We start from the raw sequence: 27,132 nt of genomic DNA on the forward strand, positions 1-27,132 counted from the left end.
AGCTTATTTGGAGGTCAATGCGGGCAAACCAGAAGGATGTTGAGGTTAGGGCTGCCAGGAAGGAGGTCTAGAAGATGAGCGAAGAGGTTGATGAAGACTGAGTTCCATAGATTCTGAAACTCCTGAGTTTGGATTGGACTTAATGTTTTAGATGAAGTGCCATATTTATTTTAAGTGTTCCAAATATCAAACATCTCCAGGGCTGAGATGCATTAGTCAGACTAGGAGGTAAATGATATTTTCTCATGGATAAATGAGGGTCTCAGTCTTGAAAAGTAACCTTAATAGCTCTTTTATTTTTTTTCCTCTGTGGGTTCGGCCATGATAGAGAGAAATTCAGCAATGGGACATATTGATTTTTCTGAGGGTGTTATAGCTCACCTTAGTTGTGCTAAATGCTGCAGGCATTTTCTTTTGTCGTTGCCCACTCACACAGCAAAAAATAAATTAAAAAATCGTTATTTCAATGTGAGTTTCCATCCATATTGTTCCAAAAATGGGACTTTTTCCTTGAAAATGTTCCACACTAAGCCTGCAGTATGCAAAAGCCAGTTTTTCTGGCCTTTTTTTTTTCAATTATGCAAACAATTCCAATGTAACCTAAAAAAGAGCTAAAGGGCATAACACTTTGACTGCTGATAATGCATAGTGTAGAGAAAAAGAGAGACTTCTTATCTGCTTCCTGCAGAGCAAACCATGACTCTGTTAAATCTTTTCAAAGTCCCGCCCCCAAACATGAAAACTCTGGAAAAACACAGCAGCCTTTAGCATAACTTACATTTCCTAATGAAACATTTCATGAGACTTGACCTAAAAAACATTACCTCAAGAAGAAGAAGGTCTTCTCCAGGTCTGGCACTGCTTGCAGTAGTAGCTTGTGGATGGGAAGCTGGCGAAAGGCCCAAAGCTTATTAACTGCACTGAGCTCTAAAGATCTCTGTGCTGGCACAATTTTTGTCTCTTGCCTGGATCTTTGCAGACTTTATCACCGAAGCAATTTAAAAGTACTCGAATTGCGATATAGCCAAGTGGTTTCAGATAATTTGAACAAATGGAAGAGCGCTCTCATCTGTTTTATTTTTACTTTATTCCCGTTGGGCTTTGCTTTCTAAGTTTAGATGAGGACATTTTCGGTTTGTCCTGCTCAGATCCCGTAACGTTCTCGAAGACATTTATTACAACACAAACAACACAAGGAAAGCTTATTTAATATTTAGAAATTCATCCCTCTGGGTGAGTGTCAAAATTTTGGGGGTTTTTTTGTGCTGCTTTTCTGGTTTACCACCTTGTCAGCCATATTTCGTTCCAAACGTTTACAGAATGGCACCGGATAATGGATTTCATTTTCTTGTGTTTCTACATTAGGCTGCACAAATCAAAACTCAACACCTCACAATTTCACATATTCCACATATACAAGAATTCACAGACATGGAGAAAAGGCGACATTTCAAGGAGAATGTCCACATAAGAACCTGCAGGTAAAATCTGTTCATTGCTGCTATTGTTGTGTTGCAATGTGCTGTTATGTTTTAAGGCTCATTACTAAACTCCCTCACTCTGTTGTATGTAAGAGACAAAATAACAAGACAGAAGAAAATTACAAAAAACATCTGCTTGGAAACGGAGGTTACCCTCACCCTGAACAGAATGGACCACAGAAGCTGTTTTATCACACAGAATTGCCCTGACCATAGGCATTATTATCCAAATCCTTCACTACCACATGGACCAAAGCCACCCCAATTCCTTACCTGTGCTACCTGTTAGGTACAGACTGTTCTATCTGTGTGTTACTGTTTCTATTGGCTGTGCTCTGCATGGCAGGGTGCATATCCAGATCATGCCACTCTCACGCCTCTAATGGCACGGCATTAATCACTTTTTGTAGCCACAGCTACCGGGACCTGCAGCTTCTTTTCCGGTGTATTTTTAATTTGGCCATAAATCAAGGTATGCTTTTGACAAATGACTGTAATTACAGCAAAGGCCATTACCATGGGTTTGCAAGTGTGTATGTGTGAAAGCACATCAGTGTGTGAGATGGGCGTCTCCACCTGCAGTTTGTTTGTAATCAGAGGACTGCATGCACCCGTATTCATTTGTAGCAGTTGATACTGTACTGAAGGAATTATCCATCCATCTAATTTCTAAAGCAAAGGTAATCCTGTACCAGAGGATTCCAGATGTTGCCAGGAAAAAGTTGGCCTGCACTGCGGACAGACTGAGGGTTCGTAGCACTGGCGAAATTAGCCTTAAAATCCATGCAACTCCCCGGTGAATGTAACTGTCCCATGGCCAAGGGCTAAATTCAACTTTATGTGGGTCAACCTGAGACTAGGAGCAGGTTGTAGATGATATCTTAGAAAAGCTCAGATAGAATGGGGGCGGGATGATGCAAGGAAAGGCGAGTAAAGGATGGAAGCTGTGCGAAGGAGATACAATGAACGTTAAAGTGAAAGCGACAGTTTATTCTACTATGGCACGCAACAAATCCTTACTGACAAAACCAGAATATGGATTTTTCCCAACTTTTTTACATCTCTGGCTGAATGGCTGCAGCTCAAACCTTAATGTCTCAATGCTGAATTATTAAAAACAATCCCATTGTCAACTCCCAATGCCTTTTATGGATTTGATGGCAATTCTTCATGACGTTGCACCTTCTGAAGGTGTGGAAACAATCATTTCTCCACCTGAATAGAGTCACCAGTTAACCAGTTAATAGCTAATTCTGTTTGAGCTGTGGAGGGAGCTGCAGTGCTCAGAGGAAAGCCCCTGCATGCAGGAAACTCCACACAGGGGGGTACCAACTGGGATTTGAACCTCAAACCTGCCGGCTTCCCAGGGCAGTCCTCTTTGATTATCATAAACCAATCTGCAACCAATTGAAAAGTTTATGGTTTTACTTCTTTGTTTTTTGGCAAACGCTGGCATGTTTTAATAAAGGGATAAAAGAGGTCACATGGAGGCGGAAAGGGGTGGAACTCAAAGCTGCATAATGACTGCCAAGAAAAAAGCCTCATCTTTGACCTAGTCCTGATTAATTTATCTATTTATTTTATATTTTTTTCAAGTTGTTTTGTTAAAACAGAAAAATCATGCATGAAACATAGGAAAAAAATTTTTTTTCAGTAACTTGATTATTTAAATTAAGAAAAGGAAAGTTCACCTGAGTCTATTTTGGACAAAAAAACATGGTTTGATATTTTTCTTGATGGTTCTGGTATTTGAAGTAATTTAAAAGGCAGATATTCTTTTCGACCCTCATTCAGTGAATTGCATTCTACAGAGCTTTGGTGAATCTGCTGTTTGGATGTTTAGAGACTGTGTGATTTGAAATATCTCAATGTTCATTTGACCGCAGAATGGTATTTTTGTCCTCTATAGGTGTGTGCAGTGCTCCTGCTCCAGGTGGAGGAGTTTAGGCATCTTGGACTGTTGTTCATGAGTGAGGGAAGATCGGGGTGCAGGATTTCAGGCGGATTGGAGCTGTGTCTGCTGTTATGAGGGGCACTGTCCTGGTCCATTGTTGTGATGAGAGAGCTGAGCCAGAAAGCAAAGCTCTAAGAGTACCAATCGATTTTCGTTCGAAGACTCCGCTATGGTCATGAGCTATGGGTCATGACAGAACAAGGTCCAGGATACAATTGGCTTGAATGAGTTTTCTACGCAGGGTGGCTGGACGCTTCCCTTAGACAGAGCTTCTCCACATCCAAAGGAGCCAGGTGAGGGGGCTTGAGCATCTGGTTTAGATGCCTACTGGTCGCCTCCCTGAGGAGGTGTTCCGTGCATGTCCCACTGGGGGGGAAGCCCCGGGAAAGAGCCAGGACACACTGGAGGGACTATGTCTCTCGGCTGGCACAGGAACACCTTGGAAGGAGCTCCAGCTGGAGGAAATGGCTCAGACTACTGCTCACACGACCCGGTCCTTAATGGGCGGAAGAAGATAGTCGGATGACTGGATGGATTTCTTCTCATTTTGTTTAAGAATTGATTTTTTTTTTTCCAAAGAACCATGTGCAAAAATATCAGACTTTGTAGTTTTTGAAACTTGACCTCAGCAATAAAAAAAAATTAGGAATGAAGCAATTGCCCATATTCCGTTGTAACAAAGCAATCTAGAAACTGAGAAAGCATTATTGAAATTCCTCTACTGAAACAACAATGCCGGTTTGAATTTTGGTACAGTGAGTTATTGTCTGTGCACCTGTTGGCTGTGAAAAAGTACCTCGGTCTGCTGGTACAGAAACCGGTATCAGCATCCCTGAGGGGAATCTTTTCACACAGTAGCTGGGCCAAAGCGGCAGTCGTTGCCAGAACATCACTGCAGATGCAGGTTTGGCTCTGGTGAATGTAATGTGGCTCACTTTCTCCCTGACCTACCTCTGTCTGTCTGACTGTCCTGCATATTTTTACACTTAATTTGACCCCCCCCTAAAGGAACATACCTAATATTTTTTGTATGTCCTTTTGCCAAATGTTGTAAAAGTTCCTAAAAAAGCTTTATTAAACAATGACAGTTTTTTTCCGAATTTTTGCCCATTTGAAATTCGATTGAAAAAACATCAACAAAGGGCAAAAAGTCCACATGTAATTAGTTGTGCATTACCTTGTTTCTTTAAAGTAGCTTTTTTTACCTGTATAGTAAAAAAACCTCATCTGCTTTGTTTGATAATATAAACATCATAGAAACGCAACTTTTCTGACAAGGTAGATGCGGATAAAAATAGATAAGATGGATAATTCTTCCCTGAGCTTGTTATGTGATGCAACTATTCTCTGCAAATGTCAGCGTTGGGTTATATCAGAGTTTTCAACAATTACTATCTGAAAACCATCTATGTTCTGCGCAAAAAAAAGTCGTTTTTTTTTTTTTTTTTTTTTTTTTATTAAAATATTTTTTATTTTATTTTTTATTTTAAAGAGTTTTGATAGAATACTGGCCAGAGTTATTGGTCTGTAAATTTCAGAGCAACCAACTTTTCCAGCTTTGTTTTTTTATCACTGGTACTGACAGAACAGCTACCACTGAGTCTGGTAAATATCCATAAACACGGAAAGCTGTAATGGCAAGTAGTGGGATTACCCTTGCACTCGCAAACTTCATGTGTTCAGAATTTTATTTATTTATTTTTTTTGTGGCTAAAATGGCATCATCCTAATTAAGACCACTGGGAAAACTTTAAAATGAATCAAAAGATGATCCAAGTTGGGGCTTAAATCACCTTTGATTAGAAGTATTTCCTGTTGCAGGTATAAACTTAAATAATAATTTAACTCTTTATAACAGTGTATTTGGGATTCACCAAATGCTGTTCACTTTAATGTCTAACGGCTTGAAATTAGTATTCCATTTAATGCAGACAGTGTCAGTTTGTTCAGAATTATTTTAAGAAAAACATTTGGAATACTGGGGTCAATTATAGCTTTAACTCCCTTAATGCCTGTTTTCGCCAATATGCGACAAACTACTTTTCAGATGAAAATGATGTAAATGTAGCATCTACTTAAAAGTAAAACCATAGACAATTTCTTTATTTATTTGTATCGCCCTGAAATATATTAAAGGGTTGAATTTATGTTTTGTCATTTTTTTGTGCATGGTCCCGTTGTCTCCAAAAATAAGTTTAAAGTGAATGTAAGAGCAAAGAGTCTGTAGTAAATCTTTGTTTTTGCGTGAGCTCACTAAAAGCTTGTCTCCATATCTACATGAGCTCTTTAGCTATCGTGGTTATTCTTTATGTTTGCATGTGAGGTTTCAGAATATCAGCTGCAGAAAAATCTGTCAAAAAAACCGCATCTCTTTTTTTTTTTTTTTTTTTTTTTTTTTTTTAAACTTGTCCTGTCCAACAGCTAGGCAAACAGATGAGAGCTGAGGGCCTCTTGTGTTGGACATATTTTATTTTAACAAGAGGGGTTATTCATCTTCAGACAAACCAAAGGTATGTCTGAATAAACCCCTTTTGTAATTGAGGCCAAACTTTATTAATTTCAATCATGTTTGAAAATCTTTGGTGTTGGACCGGACGGAAAAGGAAAGAGGGGAAGAAGAGAGAGGGACGTTAGAGAGAGGGGGGGGTAGGAGGGTGATAATAGGAGGGGAAGGGGGGTAAGACCATGAAGCAGCATAGAGCAGACAGGTTTACTGGTTGTTTATCGTTACGGTACGGTTCAAATGTAGTACAAAAAGGGCGGGGCCTGTTCACACACACTCAAATATTATCAACACACCTGCTAGCCGCAAAAATGTCCACATGTCAACATGCACACAAAACAGATAGTGTTCACGAACGCATACCTATGCCTTTAAACCAACTAGTGTGAAATCTTTCATTCATTCAATCATGCAAACTATTAGTGCAAAGGTGAGCTAACACCTGTGCTCAGGTGAGTGTTTATGTTCTTCTAAAATGGATGGTGGAATGTGAAAAGAAGGAGGAGGAGCGCCCAGCCACCCCCACACCCATACCCCCGCCGCAGCAGCAGCGGCAGCCGGAGCCCCCCCAACGCCACACGGGAACAGGCAGGGAACAACCGCCCCCCGGGCGACCAAGACCGCCACCCAGGCCAGGGCCAGCAGGACCGCCGCGAGGCCCCCAGAGCCAGAGAGCAGGGAGGCGCAGAGGGAAAGAGAGCGCCGCCCCAGCCCAGCCAGGAAAGCAGCCCCCCGCCGCGCCGGAAGAGCCCAACGCAGGGCCCCACCGGAGAGGGACGCCCACAGCCCCAGACGAGCACCCCACCACCACCCAGGAGTTCCGGGCATCCCCCCGCCCCGACCCCAGGTACGAGCCAGGACCCCCCAAGGGAGACCCGCTCCGCACTCCAGGCAGCCACCCACCCGGCCCACGGTTGGTCCAGGTAGGAGCAAGGCAGGGGCCCGCCGCCCCCGCCCAGGAGGGGGGAACCCCGGGGAAAAAAGGGCGGCCCACAAGGGATGTTATAAATATGGCCCGACCAGGCTCGGCCATGTTGGAAGTTTGGCGGGGCCCAGCGCCCAGGGGCAAGGACCAGGACCCACCCCCCAGGGACACGAACACCCCCGGCTCAGGTGTAATATGAACCCCCCCACCGTGCGGAGAGAGCACCGCCGGGCCCAGGGAGCCGGCACCCAAGGGACACGGCCGCCATCGCCAAGGGGCCCGCACCCCCCACCAGGGAAGGGGTAGGGGACAGATGGACCCAGGTCCCACCTTCCTTGTAAAATGTGTGTGCGTGTATGGGTGTTTGAGAGGGTGTTTGTGTGCATGTGTGTGTTTATGTTTGAATGTATATATTGAAGGGGGAGGGGTGTGTGTACTAAGGGGGGTGCAGTTAAAATTGGCGAGTAGGGCACTAAGGGGACATCTCCTGATTACTCACAGTGATGTCCCCTCACCCTCCACACCAAGGGGCCCTAAATGTCTAAGGTGCGGTTAAAATTGGCGGGTAGGGTGCCAGGAGGACATCTGCTGCTTGCTTGCAGTGATGTCCAAGCACCCCCCCTACCAAGGACCCTACATGTCTAAGGTGCAAATAAAACCGAAAGAGGGGGGGCCCACTCCATACGGCAACCATAGGAGGGGGGCCACTCCCAAGTAGCCCCCCCCCCAAGGCGCATCGCAGGCTAGACCCCCCACCCCCTCACCCTAATATGAGGTTATATAAGGAAGGGGGTAAGTTGGGGACAGCTGGTAGACTGTCCCCCGGTGGTCAAACAGCCGTCCCCCAGCCCACCCCCAGCAAAGGGGCCAGGGCCACCCAGCCCAGGGGCCCACCCCCGGAGGCGCCGACACCCCAGGCCCGGCACCACCCACCCCACACAGAGAGAGAGGAGCCAGAAAGCGTCGCCCCCCCCCGGAGCAAGCCCAGGCCCCCACCCCCAGACGCCGGCCCTAGAAGAGCTCTGGTCAGGCCTCGACGGGACCGAGGAGGCCAACCGGCCGAGGCAACCACCGATTGCCTCAGCGGAGACCCCGACCCGCTAGCCCCCCCCGACCCGTACTAATAATGCCCCCCCCCCCCCCCCCCCCCCCAGAACGCCCCCCCACAGGACAGGGCCGACAAGCCCCCCACCCCACCCCACCCCAGACCCCGCATCTCTGACATTTTTTACAAACATCTATGGTTATTCTGTCACCCTGTTTTCTTGTTTGGGAGGTTAAGGCTTCTCTATGCTGGGATCCTAGCTTGTTGAATATATTTTATTAAAAGAAAAGTGATTTTTACTGAAGCAATGGAGCCACAATTGGAATGAACAATAGTGTTTACATGTTTATATTATTCTATTTCATACACATGAAGATATAAATACTTTTAGACAGTTTTTATCATGATCTGTCTTAAACAGGGGGTCGTGATTTGAATCCACGATGGTGTTTGAGTGTTACTATAGTTACCTTTTGTTGCTGTGGTCCCAGGCCTCTTCAGATCATTGATCATTCCCCCAGTTTAGTTCTGGGCTGTGTTCTCACCGTTCTCAAGATGATTTGTTCCCCACCAGGTGAGATCTGGCATGGAGCTCCAGGTAGAGGCAGATTGTCGCATTGATCTTGTATTTCTTCATTTTTCTAATATTTGCTTCAGCAGTTGATCTCTTCTCGCCAAGATGCTTAATTATTGTGCAGATTGGTTCATCTCAGTCTGCTTTCGGTCTACAGTCTGGTGTTGTTGGACAGCTCTTTGGTTATGATGGGGAGGTTATACTCTGACTTATTGAGGGTTTCTTTTATACAGTTTACCAGTTGAAATAGATTACCGGTACATTAATACATATGAAGAGTGAAGGATAGAAGTGCTTCTTAAAGAAGAAGAAACAGGTCTGTGAGGGACAGAATTCTGATTCGTTTGTTGAAACTTATTTTCACTTAAAGTCTTTAATAGTCAAATAGTAGAAATCTCTCATCTTTTAAGTGGGACAACTTGCAGATTTGGTGACTGATGGATACTGTGTGAGCATGTGCTACTCTTTAAGTGCTTCACAGTCCAGTTCAATCTGCAGATAAACATCAGCGGGACCTTCAGCCAGACATTTCAGATGAACTATGCTTTCACTAAGAGGATAATAATGGGTCCTGCCATGGAAGTGATAGAGCAGCTTCCAAACTTATGGTCCAAAGTTTCGCTCTTGTCCAATTCCTGCTTTCCAGTCTTTGGCTCTTGGCTCAAAGCCCAGAATGGCCTCTCTGGAGTGGTCAAGAAAAGTGCTGAGTAACTTGGCTAGAGCCTCAGGGACTCAACCTGGGTGTTACCGGCTTCTTGAAAGCCTATCGATCTCCTTAAATGTATTAAAACGTATTGCTGGGTACCCATGCATTGCTGGATGTCAACGAGTGTGAAGTTATGCTTGTTTATAGATTTGTGAGTCTTTGATCTTTGTGCCTTTTTGTATGGAAACAACACGTGTTGGATTAAAATGATTTGATTGTAGCAAGATAGCTGTTTTTTTTTTTACTTTATAAAAGATGAACCAGACTTAAAATTGCCTGTTTCTGCTTTGAACTCATTTACATATAGTACAGGTGCATGTGGTACTTTGCATTGTGGGAAAAGCATGAGGCCACATTCATCATTTACATGATCACAAACTCAGCACCATGTAATGCAGTGGATTTGTTTTACAGATTCACAGACACTCTCCACCAACATGGCAGGCAGAGAGCAGCTCTTGCTGAGCTCCTGCATCAAAACAGCTAATCAGATTGCTCCCTCTGTTTCGCCTTCCAGGAACATTTGAAAAGATTTAATTGCAAATGCAGCATTCTTATTGCACAGGGCGACTGTCTTTTGGTACATGCCGTGTCTGACAGTCAGATAATCCTGATATTGCAGCTCAGAACAACCGCCAGCGCTGTGCACAAATTGAAGGCTCTGCAGCGGCTAATGTGGAAATAATGTAATGCTTGATAGACAGCCAGATAATATCCAACCTGTGATTTTGCTTGAAACAAAACTAATCACAGGATTTTGTTGAAAGGAGGTTTCAAACATTGAGCAGTTATTAAAGGCCACGGCAAAGCTTTTTTGTGTTCCATTCATTCTTCCGGTCAATAAAAATGTGCCAAAAAATATTTTCACAGCCCCCAGGCTTTGAACCATTTCATAGTCAAAAAATGAAAAAGTATAATTGCTCAGCAGTGATTGTAATTGTTAGTACAAGAAGGCCAATTTAGAACTCTTTGAAGAAAAAAAAAAAGGCGCTCATATTCACAAAATGGACATTATAAATGAGAGGCCGATGCTTTAATTTGTCTAATAATAATGGAATAAAGACTTTGTCGACTTTTTTTGGGGATCTTTTTAAGAACAGCTTAAAGCGATATCCATCTTATGGTTTTATATCATTAGAACTAATATCAGTCTACTGTAGAAGTCTACTGGACATCTCAGATAACTCTATTTTGTTACTTTATTGGAGGTCTACCAATAATGAAAAACATTTGTATATAGAGATCTCCTACACGTCTGCCTGTGGCCATCTAGTCTTTGGATATTTGTAGATGTCTGTTAGAAAACTGTTGGTATTTTGGGTTGTCTGGGTCTGTGGAGGGTCGTAGAGATGAGAAGCCGCTATCTTAAGGGGAATGCAGGTGAGTCTTGCAGTTCCCTTGAGGGTTGTACAGCCACCTCCTGAAATTGGAACATACCATTGTCATGCGTTTGGTAATTTATCGGGAAGTATTTGGAAGGCTAATGGAAGGAGTACGCACTTATTACGTATAGGTGATGGTGTCGTACAGTGTCCTGTCGTACACTCTAGATGTTGGCAAGGTGCGAGTACTGGTTCCTTACTGACCGTGCACAAATGCTGCACTCATGGGCGCGTAGGATGTCCACACAAACTTCACTGATTGTCTAATTTCCTAATTTCTAAACATCAGGCTGCAAGCAAGGAGTGTGCACTTATCGCGCTAACCGCAGTAATGGGTCTATTTGTACAGTGAGCAGGATTTCACACTTTACTCTTACATGTTGCTTAGTTGTTCACTACGACCGTTCCACACTATGCCCTTAAAAAAATATTGTGCATGAACATTTTGCCCCCATGGGTTCACCAAGCCGTCTATGATGTTGATATTTTGTGCGGGTCACCTGCATTAAATACACTGGTCTGCTGTTTTTTTGCCAGAAAACCACCCATATCCATCTGTAAAGGTAGTCATGACTGAGGCTAAAATTTTACATTACAAGAAGTAGCAAAAATTTCTATTCAATTCAATTTTAGTTGTATAGCCCAAATTTACAACAACAGTTGTCTCGATGTCGTCTCGAACAGTCGTCTCTACTGAAACCTAACTGGGTTAAATTAATTATTTTTTAGTTTAGTTTCCTTTTTATTTTTTATTTTTTTGTCTTATTGGTATCTACTATGGCATTAGATATTAGTGCGTGCGCTCTTGGAAATACAACTGACTATAAATAGATGATCTAATTTACATGATAATTAATGATACACGCTGAGAGGAAGTGAACATTTTTTTCTATAGTCAATCACACAAGGAAACCACGATAATTTCATCAATATGATGAGGAGGTTTTGCAGATTTTGAATGGATTGTACGATGTAGTATTCTTTGTAAAAAATTGTGGCTTTTAACGAGAAGGGCATGATGGGACTGCAACGCAATGAGATACTTGTCTGCTACATGTCCAAACAGCAATGTCAAGTGTTTTAGTGTGTAATGCATATCCATAGATATAAACATGGAAATAGCCATGATTCTAATATCCAGTTATAATTGAATGGTGAAAGATGTTTTCAAAGAACCATTTAAAAATCTTTAATTACCCATCAATGCTATCAACTCCATCGAAAAAGATTTGCTCAGCTGGATATACAAGGCTTGTTCTTATACACAGTATGTGGTCACGGAGCGGAATGGGGAACAACGCTCCCAAAAAAGACCAACATAATGGCGATGAGCGAAGAAATCTGTGTTTAGTGCAGACTGTTGTTCAAGCCCTCTCCTTCACCTTCCTCTTGTGCTGCTTTTCACACCTAAATGTTTTTGGAAAAAGTTTGCTTCATTTTAAATTTTGAAGCACCAGTTGGAGCACCATTTAGGCACCAGAACTGTTTTAAAAGTACCGATTCTGCACAGACACTAGATAAAATCCAAGCACTACCCATCTGTAGACCTGAGTGATCAGTTGATTTTCTTTACTGTAGTGTACATTCTACTGCTTTTGTCATTCGTCATTGTCTTCGTCTGACATCTGACACATCAGCACTAACACAAAATGCCAAACACCGGCTTATTGAAGTTTGCAGTGGTGCTTGAATAAACCTCAGTCACCTTTTTCAAAATTGCTGTTGTTGTTAACCTTGTCAGACTTACCTTAGGGGTTTCTCAGTTTCCCAGGTAGCCTGATATGTTTTCATTTAGCTTTTTTTCATTTCCACATAAAACTCAGGCAAGAAATGCTATTTTGAGTTTAAAATGGAGACTTAAACATGTTATTCTTTAAGCAGCTGTAACCTTGGAACACCCAACTCTAAAGTTTGTCGACTAAACATTTCTAGCCTGCACAGCAATTAATATATATTCAACTTGTCCGATAAGTGTTAAGAAACGATATTCTCTTACCTCCACACTCCTGTCTGCTCTGCCCCAATTACTGAAGAATACTGACTGATTTTTGTAGGTAAATCATGCAAATTCAACGCAAATAAATGCATATATTATATGATTTTACTGTGAGTCCTCTGGAAAAAAACAATAGTTGTTGATAAATGTTGAAAACCCCCTAAGTGGGGGCCTGATGCAAATAAAAAATATATTTCTATCTTTCTGCATAAAGATTAAATTATCATCAGAAAAACAAAGAGATGTTTTAAAACTGGTGATTAAATTCTGCTTATTTGCAACTATGCCAAAACAAAGTGCCCAGAAAATATGAATGAATCAAGAAAAATAAGTCTAAACGATCCTGCTTGTTTTCATTTTTGTGCCTAAAATTGTCATTACACAAATATCAGCGAAGTTGTAAAATATATAACAACAGAAATTCAGTTTATTATAATTTTGCGCTCTGAAAACATTTTTTTGATACTGTTACAGAACAGCAAATGGAAAATAGCTTAGCTAAGTCTGCAGAGTGCAGTGCTGCCAAGAAAGCTGTAAAATCTGAATTTGTTTTCCAGTCTTGTCATTATGATGCAGCTGCAAATTCATATGCAACTCCCATGCAGCTTAACATCTGGCATATGCAAAAGCTGAGCTATTGCATGGAAGAGTTTCACTGCTGCTAACTCTGCTGCAGCCATTAAAACCTAAATCAAAGTCAAGGGGTTTGAAGAAAACTTGAATCATTGGTAGACTTAAAAAAAGTCCTCAAACACATCTTACTCATATGGCAAAGTCTTAAATTACTTTGCTTGTACAAAAATAAAAGCTCTAAGTTTATTAATCATTAAGATGCACACAATTCTTCTTATTATCAGGATTTTGAAACAGAAATGGCATATACACATTTTCATTCTGCCCTTAAAATCACATTTATGTTATCTCATATATTGTGAAAAATAAAGAGTAATTCTACCTCAACACAACAGTTTTACTACTTCACTGAATACCTGTGACTATTGTATTTACACGATGTTCCTTCTAGGTTTTAGAGAAACGTCACTATTGCCTATGAAGAATTCTATGGCGTGACCACAGCTTTTGAATTTATTGCTGCTTTTTCTTTAACGTTATTCTCGTGTGCATGTTTCTGAGTGGATTTATGATGAATAAAAAAAGGGAGGATGACTTGGTATCAAGCAAATGTTCAACAACAAATCCGTAACTTTCAGAATTTCTTTTTTATTTGAGTCTTGGAACATGCATAATAGGATAACATCAAAGGCAAGCTTTCTTTCTGTAAGCTTGACTAAAGTTATCAGGCTAATACAAGTCAACGGCTGCCTTTATGAGTCCATGGACCCAGCGTTTAGAAAGGATTTCTGGTTTACGAAGGGAAACACTGAAGTGTAAGTTTGTTTGGTTATTGATGGCTTTAGAGAGTGACTTTCAAGGCGTTTAGTTTAGTTTAATTTATCTACGTAAGGTTGTGTAAAAATGTAATTTTATCTTGATCTTTTAGGGTGATTTTAACATATAGCCAGGAACTGCAGATGAAAAAGGAATATTTATTAATATGTGCTGTCCTTGTATCAAACAAATAAAAAATAAATTCAGGCAGGCACGTTCAAACCTTTTCAGAGTTTGTTTTTCTCAAACTCCTTTTGTCTTGGTGCAACTAAAAGATTGCATTTTTATATATTTAGTGCATACCCTAGCTTTTGCTTTCCTAATTTTCACTGCTTCCCATGCAGCAGCATTGCAGAAACGCTTGGATAAAAACACTGGTCCCTTTTGAAGTCTGATGACAGAAAGTACAGTTCATTTTATTTGCACCCAAAAAGATGAGTGAAAATGGTTCTGGATTCTGAGGTGGTCAGCTTTTTGCAAAGAGGGAAGGGCTCTTTCTGAATGTATCACAGTAAAGGACACATATCTCTAAGCACCAGAACCCTGTAGATTTATACCCTTAAACGGAGAAAAGTTTTGGTTCATACAAAAGTCAAAAAACAGAAGAAATGCTAAGAACTCAAGACAACAGAGGAATTTGAAGCTGAGGAGAGGGGGAGGAAAAGACGGAATAAAAAGATTTAGCCTGCTGGCCTGACCTTTAAACATTGCAGACGAGAACCCTTTGATACTGCTTCAGATCAGAAAGTAACTGCTTTAATTGGCTTTGGTCTGTGCCATACAGCAGCGGACAGCAGCTTACATCAAAATAGAATTACCATAACTTTTCCTGCCTCACCTGATGAGCAGCATACTGCCACCTCACATGGGAGAAACGTTACATTGATTGTACAGATAGAGAGGTTAAACCATTTCCCAAAGTCCAGATGAAAGGACGTGCTGTTGGGACAGCTGCGGAGGGTAAAGTCTGTCAGAATTTTCGCGTCGTGAGATGAACCCAAGCCTTTTTACTATTGAATCCCAGTAATGGGCCTTACACAATGCTCCGCCACAGGAAACTTTGGGTAAAATTCAATTCAGGGTGTAAATACATTCCCTACAGCAGCTCTCTCTAATGTCAGGTGATTATTTGAGAATGGTGTTCTCCTGAGCAGTCTATTTTTTATTTATTTATCTTTTTCACTTTTGTAAGGGTGAGCATTGTCTGCCTGGTTAGATGTGGCAGCTATCAGCTCGAACACACCCAGGCTGCTGCCTTCAGAATTACTCCTCGGATTCACATCGCTCCCATCATGGAGACTTGACATTTTGTTACAAGACAGAAAATAGTCTTCAAAAGACCTCAAAGCAAAACTTAAGGTCTTGACAGCTCGGAGAAAAGAAATTCAATTTTTGTGTTCACGGAAAAGACTGGAACCAATGTAAAAGCTCTCTCTAAAAAAAGAAAAAGGAATGTCGATGTTACACTGTTCCTTTTCCATTTTTCTTCAATGATATGTTGAAAGTTTTGAATTGAGCTTTGTCTCGGTTTGTAAAGTACATGATTTTTTTTATTCTAATAATAAACTTTTGACCAAAAACCTAAAAAAACATCACTGATAGCACTAATTGGCGTGAGTGCAGTCTTTGATACTGTGGAAAATCGAGTTCTGCTTGACATGTCGGATAGGTTGAGGTATGTTTAGGTACAGTCAACAGTTGAGTCAGATTTAATCCTGAAGGCAGGAGAACTGTTTTTATTCATGATTATAAATCAGAAAGCGTGACTCTGACATTCGGGGTGCCTCAGGGTTCGATTCTTGGACCTCTGCTTTTTTCAGCTTGTACTGTACATGCTCCCTTTGGGTCAATTTACGCACACGTAAGATACATTTCCACCCAACGTGACTGGCGATGCAGGGGCTTCCATTCAATGTTCATAATATGACCACACACTGATAAAATGATGTAAAACACAGTAAAAGGTCCGGTGATGTGTTTTGAATGTTTGGCTCGGCACAGTTTTTTAGAGACAGCACATTTTGGGCAGAATATTCCAAATGTCAGAACTTTGGGGAAAATTTGGTGGAACTCAGTTTTGTCAGTGGCGTGGTGATGATGTAATCAGCAGCTAAAGTCTACGGTTGATCGTTGCAGCTTGTTCTCCTGATTTTTTTTTTTTTTTTCTAATTTGTATGGATACAATAATGAAAAAAAAGATTTCTTAATTTCATTATTATTGTATTCCGGCCTTGGACTGTTGCGGGACAGCAACGCATCTTATTGGGAGAGTCTGAATGATCTCTGACATGGAGGCGCGATTACCGATCCTGTTGTCGAGCACTGCGGCGATGTGCCTGTGACCGAGCTGGGCCCTGGTATGAAGAGATTACCAATATTCTGTAATTTACAAGTATTCATTGTTGGTGGGGTCATGTGCTAACAGAGAGGAGGGTGAAGGGTGGGTTGGGTTTTTATTGCAACACCAGTGTATGTTTTTGTCTTTTAATGTGAAGCACTTTGACCTGTGCAGTGCATTAGAAGCGCTTTTAATAAATAAAGTTTGATTTGACTTGTAGAGCTCGTCAACAAAAATAAAATAAACCTAATCTCAACACCATTTGTATCTTCCATGTAGCGATGAAGCTAAAAACCTTTGATGGTAGCTCCTCCCACACAGGGTGGGAGCAGCAGGTTTATGAACACACCTTTGGAACAAGAAGTCAGAGGACAAAAATTTGCCAAGCCAATTGTGTTTTGTAGTGTTGGAACAGTTTGTCATAATTGTGCAGATGATATTGAACTGTATCATTAGACTTTTACAGTTACCTGCATCTGACAAAGACAAAGCAGTGTCTGGTGTGACTGAGATCTGAGTTAAACTTAAACTAAATTTGGCTTTTATGATTTTATTTTAAGATGAGACTGAGATTCACAGCATCGTCTCCTGTAAGCTTGACTATGATCCTGCAAAAAAAGGCTGCTAGATGGTGGAACCCGTTCAGTGAAAGTGTAAAATCTTGGTGTTTGCTGCATTGTGGGGCACGCTGTAGTTGTTTTTATAGCATGACTAAAAGTCACAGGAAAATGCTCACATTGCAGTTTTGTGTGCTAACCCCATTTACCTCATACAGTGCAGAAACTTCCTTTTTCACCGTGTTTATTTCTACATCTGCTCACCACTGCTCCACATGTTCTTGTTAGTTTTTCTTCCCAGCTCCTTGCAGTCACACCGTTGATTTGCAGCTCGCTGTATGCTGCTCTCTCTTGCATACTCCTCCACCTTTCTCACTGTTTCTGCTCCTATGCAGTCATGGCACCCTTCCTGTTGTTGCATCAAAGGTAATCATAAGCTGCCAAGTGAGTCACTACTGAAAGCATGGCAGACTGATTGCATGCAGCTCACGAGTTCAGCATTGAGTAAAGCTGCTCCCAACTCTAGAGGCAAAAACGTGAAGGTGTTCACACACGTCAGGAATGGAAGGTGAAGTTTGACTTGTGTTGGTGGAAACCAAATAAAGATTTCAACTTCCTTATGATGGGAAAACAGCAAATATGTCAACGGAGAGAAGTGTCTCAGAAGCATTCAGGAGCTTTGAAGAATGCCTGGCATTGTTTCCTCACGCGTGATCTCACTTGGTGATCAGTGTTTTTAGAAATGAGCAGCAGAAACTCCCATGTGGCATGTTAGCCATGACAGAATTCAGCTTATTTTATATTAATACAACAAACTTTTGTTATATTATTCATATTGTATTGTATCATATTTGTATTTTATTTCTAATTTATTTTGTTTTAAATTTGTTTTTATTGTGATCTTATCTCAATGGCACTTCCTGGTAAAATAAAGGTTGAATAAAATAAAATAAAATACTCTGGTGCATCCATAAAACAAATAAAGTAGGAGTCTCTTTGTTTGGCAATGCGAGTGCAGTAGACACAACACCTTGCAGATTTTTTAGTGAATTTCGTTTTTACAGCCTGAGTCCTGAGGTTTGAACTTTGAGATTTCAAACAAGAGAGAAAAGAATGAAAATGTTAATGTCTGTTTGAGAAAGGAATAGAAAGTGTATTTCGTGGTTTCACAGCCTTAAAACATCTAGAGAAACTAAAAAAAAAAAAATCAGTATTTTTTCGGATTTTGTCTATTGTGTGTTAAATGAGAGATCCCTGCCAAAACAAATTAACTGTAAATCTTAAAATCAATTAGTAAAACATCCTCTAAATGAAAAGTAATACCTGTTCAATAAAGAAATAACCATTTGTCTGTAGTTCAATCCTTTAAAGTACCACTTCAATCATCTTTTGATCTATTTTCAAAGCGTTCCCATGTGAACGCTTTGACTATCCCGTTTTTAGCCGGAATCCAAAGTTCTGTAATTTTCCAGGACATAGTTTCTGTAGAGCGGCAGGAGTTCATTAGCTGCTGGAACTGTTGGTGCGTAATAACCTGACCCCCCTTCCTGTCCACACTGACAGGTCTATGATTATGTGCCCTCCCGCAAGCTTACAGCCCCTCACACCCCCAACCTAACAGTGGCAGTGCAACAAAAACGATATTGGAGCCATCAAGCCGTACAGTTTTGACCCAGATTCCAGCTCAGACAGAAAACAAAGACATCTAGGGATCTATTAGTTGTGGCCAGCCCAGTGTATTTCCTACGTCACAAATATGATTTCTTTCGTCCGCTCCTGATTCACAACGATTTGAATAGATAAACGTTCAGAAATACAGTTTTAAGATTATCTGATACATGTTTTTTAAATGTTGTCATGGTCACAACACGGTTTCCTTATAATACCACGTTTTTTCATCATTTCCCAGATAAACAGTGCACATTCATGGGCTCAGTGGGGAATTTTTGGCCTACATGGAACTTGAAAGTCGAACTTGCAGAGGAAGTTAAAGAGCCTCTCCTAACCCTGCTTTTCATTCTGAATCACCAGTTAGGGGTTTTAATGACCCTTATCCGTGTTGTGCTCTGCTCTTTCAATCCCGAGCTGAAAAGACGTCGGGGTGTGGTGGTGCTGATGCTGAGTGGGGTAAGTTGTATTCTGTCATTGTTGTCTGACTTCAAAGCCATCAGCTCAACATGCTCTCTTCTAAAATCCCCCCCAAACCTGACAACATTAGAATACCATCAAACACTCTTTGGCTGCCTTTGAAATGCCTCTGACACTGGCGCTGCAATTTGCAGACTCTAAAGAGCCGGCCCATGTTATTGAAATAAATCTGAGCCTTGTAATGGGAATGGAAATGAACACATCTTTCATGCTTTGACTTGGAAGTGAGAGTTGAGCTGTAAGATGAGCTGTTTCCCTGGAGAAGAGGTTGTTGACTTTGTAGCTCTCCTCCATTGTCCATTGCGGCGTTTCCTTTTCTGTTATTTTCTGCACTGCTCCCTCCATCCGTTGTTTTATTTTTCCCGTTCTTCACTCCAGTTTTTATCTTCCTCCTCCGTTCATCAATCAGACGGCGGGGAATGATTCTATCCAGTCTTGAAAGACTTCAAAACCTTCTGCAGGGAAGGAGATTAAGACGAAACGGTCACAAAGGTTAAGTGTGTCAAATGAAAGCTTTGAGAAACACTGGTCAGCGGAGTTTTAATTATCAGAAAAAACAGGTCGTGGACTTTCACAGTTTGACTTTGTACCAGTTTGATGGAAAAAAACCCAAAAAAAAACCTTTGTTCAAACTGATAAATTAGAGGCATGCTTGCATCTTTGCATCAGGCTCTATAATCTGCATTGTAATTTCGTTGGAAACATACAAAAGATAATCTGTAAAAACAGATTTTGGGAAGTTTATTTAATTCTCCCTTGTCCTGTGTTTTTTTTTTTCTCGTCCTTTTAAGCAACCATTGGATGCTGCAACCCTTCCTGCTGAAAATGCATGCTAATTTTGGCAGTAAGCCGCTATACTGAACAACTGTAGTCATCCCTGCTGTGCGCTGAGCTGCCTGCAGAACCCAACTGTCACTTTATAAATCCAAACGCTGTAAGACTTGCTTTTCTACGTCAGCATTTCTGAAATGAAAATATAGGTTTTAGCATTATAGCTTTTTCTTGCCATCTTTTCCTTTTTTCTTACCATTCATTGTGGCATTTTGCTTGTGTGCTCCTAGAAGAGAAGGCTTATGGAAAAATCTGCTCATAAATAACTGGTTTATATGCATCGGTGAACAGAACATTAATAGACAAAAGGGTTGTTTTCATCCTAAACCCAAACAAAGGAGAAACTGCTTTATGAAGAATACTTTGTAATGTAAAAAATGGTAAAACCCTGTCGTGTACTTTTTATTTTGTTTTTAGAGTATTTTCTATTTATTGTATTTAACTAGATTTGTTGTAAACACTGATACTCACATTGTTTTCATGCTTGTTTTTATTCCACTAAACCTTGGCTCTTCAGAATCTTTTTACTTCTATATTTTTTTTTGATTTTAAATGGAGGAAGGTTGACTTCATCCGAGTGTAGCTGCTCTGCGCAGCAACAAGACCTTAGTAGATTGTAAAAGTTGATTTCCGTCCACATGATCCGAAAGACTGAAAGTGCAATTCAAAAGCAGAAGTCCAAGAATTGAATCCTCAGGAACTATGCATTACATGGCCACCCTCTTGGATGTATGATCACCATGGAAACAACATAACCCCTGCATTTAAGACCCAACTGTGGACTGTATCTGATAATCCCAGCCCCCTTCCCAGCGTGTCGAGAAGGATTTTATGGTTCATGGCATCAGAGGCTGCTCTTAGATCAAGCAGTTCCCCAAAACTGATGCCTTTCCTGAGTCTTTTATTTGCACAAATGTTGTTTTTCTAACAAGTGCAGTGCTTTGAGTGATGCCTGACTGGAAAAGTAAAACGATTTTTTTTTTATAATTTTGTTTTAGAAATAAAGATTAGAAGTTGGTCTAAAATTCAAATTGGGGAGGATTCCATTTTCCTTTTTTATGGCTGTAATAACTGCAGTTTTGGTCATTTTGGAAAAATACATTTTTTTTCCAGCATTGATATTTGTGTTTGGATCATTTGGTGTTTTGTTAATAAAAGGGAGCAACCTCCAAAAAAAAATCAAGACCAACCTCACTCAGTTGATGTAAATTCTTAGTTAAATGGAAAAAAGGAAAATTCCGTAGGACGATATGTCTGTGCCTCCCCTGCTTCACCCCTTCTTGCCCTTCCTTGTTCTTTCACTAGTTGCGGTTCCATTGAATATGAAATTGCGAAAATTGGATTTGCGATGATAAATTTACCTAATGAATTGTTGGATCCACAACTCCTCTGTGAAATCACCAACCACCATTCCCCAAAACAGCGTCATCCGTAGCCCCTCCCACATGTAAGGAGCTCGCCGCTCCATGGCCTGAAGAAAACGCAGACGTCTCCTTTGATACATGATGATGATGAGCAGTAGTGTCGTGGCAGAAAAGTAACCCTTGTGCTATCTTGTGGGGTCGAAAATATAAATACCGGCCATTTCAGGTATTTCAGATAGTTTTGCGCATGTCCAAATGATTTATTCCGACCGGAGGTTTGGCGTATGCAAATGTTCGTTATAATCAAACAAAGTTTTTGTGGGACCATGTACACAGTTCAATTCTAATCCGATCAAAGATATTTTGCGCCCGCAGCTATTGACACTTGCACTGAACTGCAACCTTACAGATCCATTTTCATTTTTCAACAACTTGATATAACACTCTGCAAACATCAACACAAACCCTCCCCTAGTGATCCACTGAGGGAGGAACAGTAGAGGTGAGGGACCAGGGATGGGAGGATGGATTGTGGAGGAAGCGGAATCTTGTTGCTGAACATGGGGTGGGGTGGTTAATTCCTGGTGGGATCTTTGTCTCCCTCTGCCAGACCACATGTACTTCATTCCAATGCTGGCGGAATGATGGTGACACTTTCCTCCCTCAGCCTGTGTCACTGTATTCTCTACTGTATAAACGACTTCAAAACAGCAACAGCAGGTCATCAGCAGTAGATCAGCCAGTAAAAAGTGACGGCTTCCCTTTTGTAGCATCGCTAACACTTTGAGTCAGCTCTTCGTGCAGGTTCTATGTATTTCCTCAGGGTATTTGTTTGTATCTGAAAGATTCTTGCTGTTATGGTTTGTTTGACAGCCCCTCAAGTTCTTTTCTTAACATCACAGCAGGTACCTCAGTGACTGTCAAGGGGGCCTGTTTTCCTTGACATTATCGTTATTCCTGAATTTTTTTTTTTGTTGTTGTTATTTTTTGTTCAGAACAATGTCAAAACATCTACCTGTTCTTTGTGTTTCTTACAGTGGAGTTTGATGACTGTGCAGGGAACAAGAACGCGACGTTTGACGTGTCAGATCCCAGCTTCTATGTGGACGCGGATCTAAATTTGGCTCCTGTGCGTGATGTTGTGGACAGTCAGCCAGTCCTGTTCATTCATGGGGTCAGTGCTCATGCAGACGACATCGCACAGGTGGAAATCACAGGACTCCCGCTTCAGGTGAACACGCTCAGAGTGAGTAACAATCTCTATTCTGCAGATTTGCCTAAACATTTACTTTTAATCTGATCAAGTAAACAATGATTTATTTTATCCATATATTTTAGCAAAAACATAATAACTAATATTGAAAATTAGTCCTCAAAAAAAGGTAAAACATATGTAAAATGTTCCATATTTGTGTGTACATTATAAATTGAATAAAATAATATTTGATTGATACTTGTATATTTTTGATGATGAAAGTCTGCTGCTGGGGAGATGGCATTGATGCACTGATGCTCTTCATTCAAAGAAAACCATTGCTGTGGGTGGACTTTATTCTTTTGGGCCCTGGGGCTTTGCCCTTGTTGGGTGTCTTGGGAAACATGTCGTCTAAAGATTCGTAAACTTGTAAATTGACAAGATTATAATCTCTGCTCAAAATCTGAGTTGCGAATGACCTGTGGTCCAGTATGGCCCATTTTTCATTTACCACCCGGCTACCGGAGGCACTTGATATGGATGGCCGCCGTCCTAAGACATTTATAAATCATCCAATCATCACCAGACGGCGATGCTGCTGCCAACGCCCTGTGGCCATCCCCGCTGTCCTTCAATTTTGAATTCAACTGTTATGCACCAACTTTTCACAAAAGATGTGTAGTTATTAATGACAGACTTGTGCAAAATTTGTCAGAGGAAAGAAAATGGCAATTAAGTTACATAAGGGCATTTGATAAACTATTAATTTAAATGTTAAATGGTTGAGTAGTTGGTGCAATTTACTATCAATAACATCATTAAAAAACAAAAAGAACGTGTGTAATGTTGATGATTTTAGGTCTTTTTGGGAGTTTATTTCTCAAAGCCAGACTGTACAATGCGTAGAAGGAGGATGATAGGATTAGTCAATTTTGTTTGTTGTGTTTTAGTTTAGAAAAAAGGCTGGATTTATTTTGGATTTTTAACTGTTCCTGAAATAAACAATCTTCAGGAGATTAGGATTGTATTGTATTTCCTGTCTTTGTCCTGTAAAGGGCTTCCCTGTGGTGAGTATGGGTGAAAAAAAGTTTAAATAAACAGCATAGGATTAGCTAAAGTGGAATAAATACCTCAAAATAAATAATCCCAGAAAACCATTTTATTACATAACATTGTCACAGAGGCTGATAACCTGCATGTTTTTGTTTTTCTTTTCTTAATGACGCAGTTATTCTAAATCAGAAAACAAGACGCTTAGCAGCAGAAATTCACTTGTGGATGTAAATCCAGCCTTTCTAACATTAACTGTGTTTTTATACATTCTATCATCTCAATTGCAAATTAAATCAATTTAAAACCAAATTCATCAGTTCAAAGGCATACATTCTTAGTCACAGTCATTCACATGTTGATTCATTCTAATCATTTATAAATGTGGAGCACGCTTATACAACTTTAATTATCATTAGTTTTCATAATGACACAAAAAAAAACAGAGGTGATGCTACAGGAAACATTTTTTAAACAAATTAATGCACTTAGGCAGCTGATTCCTAATAGAATTATACCAAAAAAGAATATGTTAGAATATATTACTAGATGATCGTCCAAGTCTAAGATAGGCCAACAGGTAACAGAAACAGGAGAATAATTTGGCCTCCAATGGAGTTTATTCAAACTGTTTTTTCAGAGCAAATATATGCAGTAAAAAAAATAAAAAACAGATTAAATTTGTTTTTATCAGGTTTGTCCTGACAGACCCGGGCCATAACAAATGTTAAACCCAGGTTAGCATTTTGATTGTGATCGTGTAATAGAGCAAGCATAGCATTTATCTACAAGCCATGCACAGGAAAAAGCATGCAGAGATGCCAGAATGAGTACAGAAGATAAGATTGTGTGAAGTGAAGAGGACGTTGAGGTGTGGAAATATGGTGGCAGCGTGATAAAGCAGAGGAGTTTCAAAGCATTTCTGGTATTGTATATTGGCAAAATGCTAAGAAAACCCAAGGACACAGTAGAACAGGGGTGTCCAAACTGTTTGGAAAGAGAGCCATATTTGGTGGGGTAAAAATGTGTGAGGGTTCATCCAATCACCCTGCATTCTTTCAACTCCTAAAATAAAACGTTAATGCAAAGAAGTATTTAGGGTACATCTTTATACCATAGGATAATTTTCATTGCTTATTATAGAAAAAATAATAATTTCACATTTATTTTTTACCAAAATTACTGGGATTTTATGATTTGAAGACCAGAAATAAAATTAAAAAAAGTGTCTTTTGTCAACAATAAATCTGGGCTCATATGAAAACTTATACATTATAGTTACCATTAAATGCTTACTGTAAACGTCTAAATTTAAAGTATATAAACAGGAAAATAACATCTTATTTTCCCTTTTTTTGGCTAGCCCCTCATGGTCAAGTAAGCACAGGTTGTTGCCGCATCAAAACATCTTAAGATGTAATTTAGCCAATCACAATCAAGAAATTATAGTTTTAAGAAAGTGCCGGGGGGCCCTTTTTATGACAGCAGCATGTGGGCTGGAAGAGATTTGAAGATGAGGCACGTTTGGCCCACAAGCCAGACTTTGGACATGCCTGCACCTATCAGGAACTGGTGATGTAGGACCAAAAAATGCAGAAGACCAGGCTTGGTAACAGAAACTAAAACATTTAATAATGTAACCGGAACGTAACAAAAACCATGGAGAAACCAATAGGATGGCAAAGCAGAGATTCAAGATTCATTTGTTATTGTCATTAAAACAACAATATTGCGTTTGGAGCATCGACAATCAGCCTTATTATTTTAAAGCTGAAAAAACAACAACTCAAATACACCAAATAAATACCCAATAAATAAATAACCAAAGTGCAACATCAATACAGAAAAACACAGCAAGGACTAAACAAAAATAAGGTTTCCTGACAAGGATGAACTGAAAACCAGACCCTCAAATAGACTGAGAGGAACTGACAGAAATGAAAACAGCTGTGGATGATCAACATGAACCTGGAGTGATTGATAGGGGAATACTCAAAAACATGACCAAAACCAAGAACTCAACTGAAAAACCAAACCAAAGAACAAAATCCATACAGTTCCCCTCCCCAAAATGCCATATCCCAGATGCCCAAAACACCCGAGAGGAGGGGACCTGGAGGAACAAAACAAGAACATGTTCAGAAAATAGTTGGGGCTCCTGCAGCCAGACGGATGTGTGGGGTATCAGAGAACCGCAGGCATGAAGGGGAGCGGCCCCGACAGCTCTCCCCGGGGACAGGAAGCATGATAGGGAAACGGCTCTGCGACCCTCCTCTGGAATAGGAAACACATCCAAGGGGGACAAACGGCAACAGTCTTCAGGGACAGGGAACATGAAGTCCGGCCCCGGTGACCCTCCTCAAGAACAGGCATGAAGAGGAGCGGCCCCATTGGCTTGGTGACAGAAAGTTAAAAAAAACAAACCTAACTAAACCACAGAACCCTTTCAGCACTAAAACTTACTAAACGATGACCAAACACCCAGTTGAAGTTTGTAATGAGTCTGATATCTCAGGTGCTTATCAATCTTTCACATTAGGAGATGTACCACTGTATTTTTTATCTCGAAATCTTTCAACTGTTAATTAAATATCACGCATACCAAGTGGCAAAGGTAAAGAGGCAGGCAGAGGGAAAGTCTTCCTGTGAGACAAGCTGCTTAAAAGCTCTCATTATGTCTCTGTCAATTAGTCTGCTGAAGCCCCTCAAGCTCTGGGACCCGTTTTATCAGAAAATCTATTGTTCCTTTCTCCGTCCATATCCTGAGGACCCCCCTCTCTCCCCCCAGTCCTGCACTTAGCACCATCATCTCACCACCTGGAATTTGGCACCATCTCAGGCAGCTACTAAAATGCACGTTCAGAGCTGCAATCTGTATTGCCTGACGTTAACAGCTTCAGTAAGTCGGAGCTGTGACTTCTGGAACCGCTCTGAGGCTGAGGAGCTTTAATTATCCAAGCAAACTAAATGTTTTTAAAAAGTTACGGTTTTTAGATTATTTTTACATCGTTTTTTCCATTTAATGCACAACTCGGTACATCTTTTTTCTTTATAGGTTTCTCTTTTTCAACCATCTAATCCAAGCCGGAAATGTACAAGGTGAATTTGCTGGCACAACAAATGGTATTGTATAACAAAATATCGGCTTGTGATAATTGATAAGTGCCGGGAGCAAAGGTGGAGTGAATCATTTTTTAATTCGTTAGCACGAGCTGCTGGTTTGGTGTAACACAGACCCAGCAGGACAGGGAGATGGCTGATGAATGATTCCCATTAGAAGCAAAACTCTGAATCCAATGAGTAATTTATTCCCCCTCTTTTTGCAGACGATCAATATGTGCAATGGAAGAATGCATTTCAATTTAACAAATGCATGCACCACGATATGGACTTGTTTTTTGTGAGTTGTTCCTCATTGTTTCGGTTGTGCTTTGCAGAACAACACTTATTCAGAACATTTTTGTGCCTTCGGGGACTATAAACAGGCATCATTCAAATGTAACTGCTGATAAGAGTCCAAATAGTTCCAGTCCAAACCCCCATTTATTTAGCTTTTGTTAACTTTCTTATATTTTAATGCAACAACTGAAATATAATATTGCATCCTGTTTAAAATCTCGGTTCTGCATTTTTCTGTATTTTTCTTTCTGACCACATTGATGCTTTTTGGGGAAAATAGCATCCTGCAACAATA

General features: G+C 40.5%; 1 protein-coding gene across 1 annotated transcript in view; it reads left to right on the plus strand.

Annotated features, from left to right (window-relative positions):
• LOC144992519 (cadherin-13-like) overlaps positions 1–27,132 on the plus strand; it is a 149,438-nt gene that overhangs the window by 99,442 nt on the left and 22,864 nt on the right. The window contains exon 3 of the mRNA XM_078949219.1: positions 22,231–22,424. Within this exon, the coding sequence (XP_078805345.1) occupies positions 22,231–22,424 (194 nt within the window). The remainder of the gene's footprint in view (positions 1–22,230; positions 22,425–27,132) is intronic.

The sequence above is a fragment of the Oryzias latipes genome, chromosome 6 (genome assembly GCF_053564925.1).
Source record: "Oryzias latipes strain Hd-rR chromosome 6, Olatipes_Hd-rR_3.1".
Taxonomy (NCBI): Eukaryota; Metazoa; Chordata; class Actinopteri; order Beloniformes; family Adrianichthyidae; genus Oryzias; species Oryzias latipes.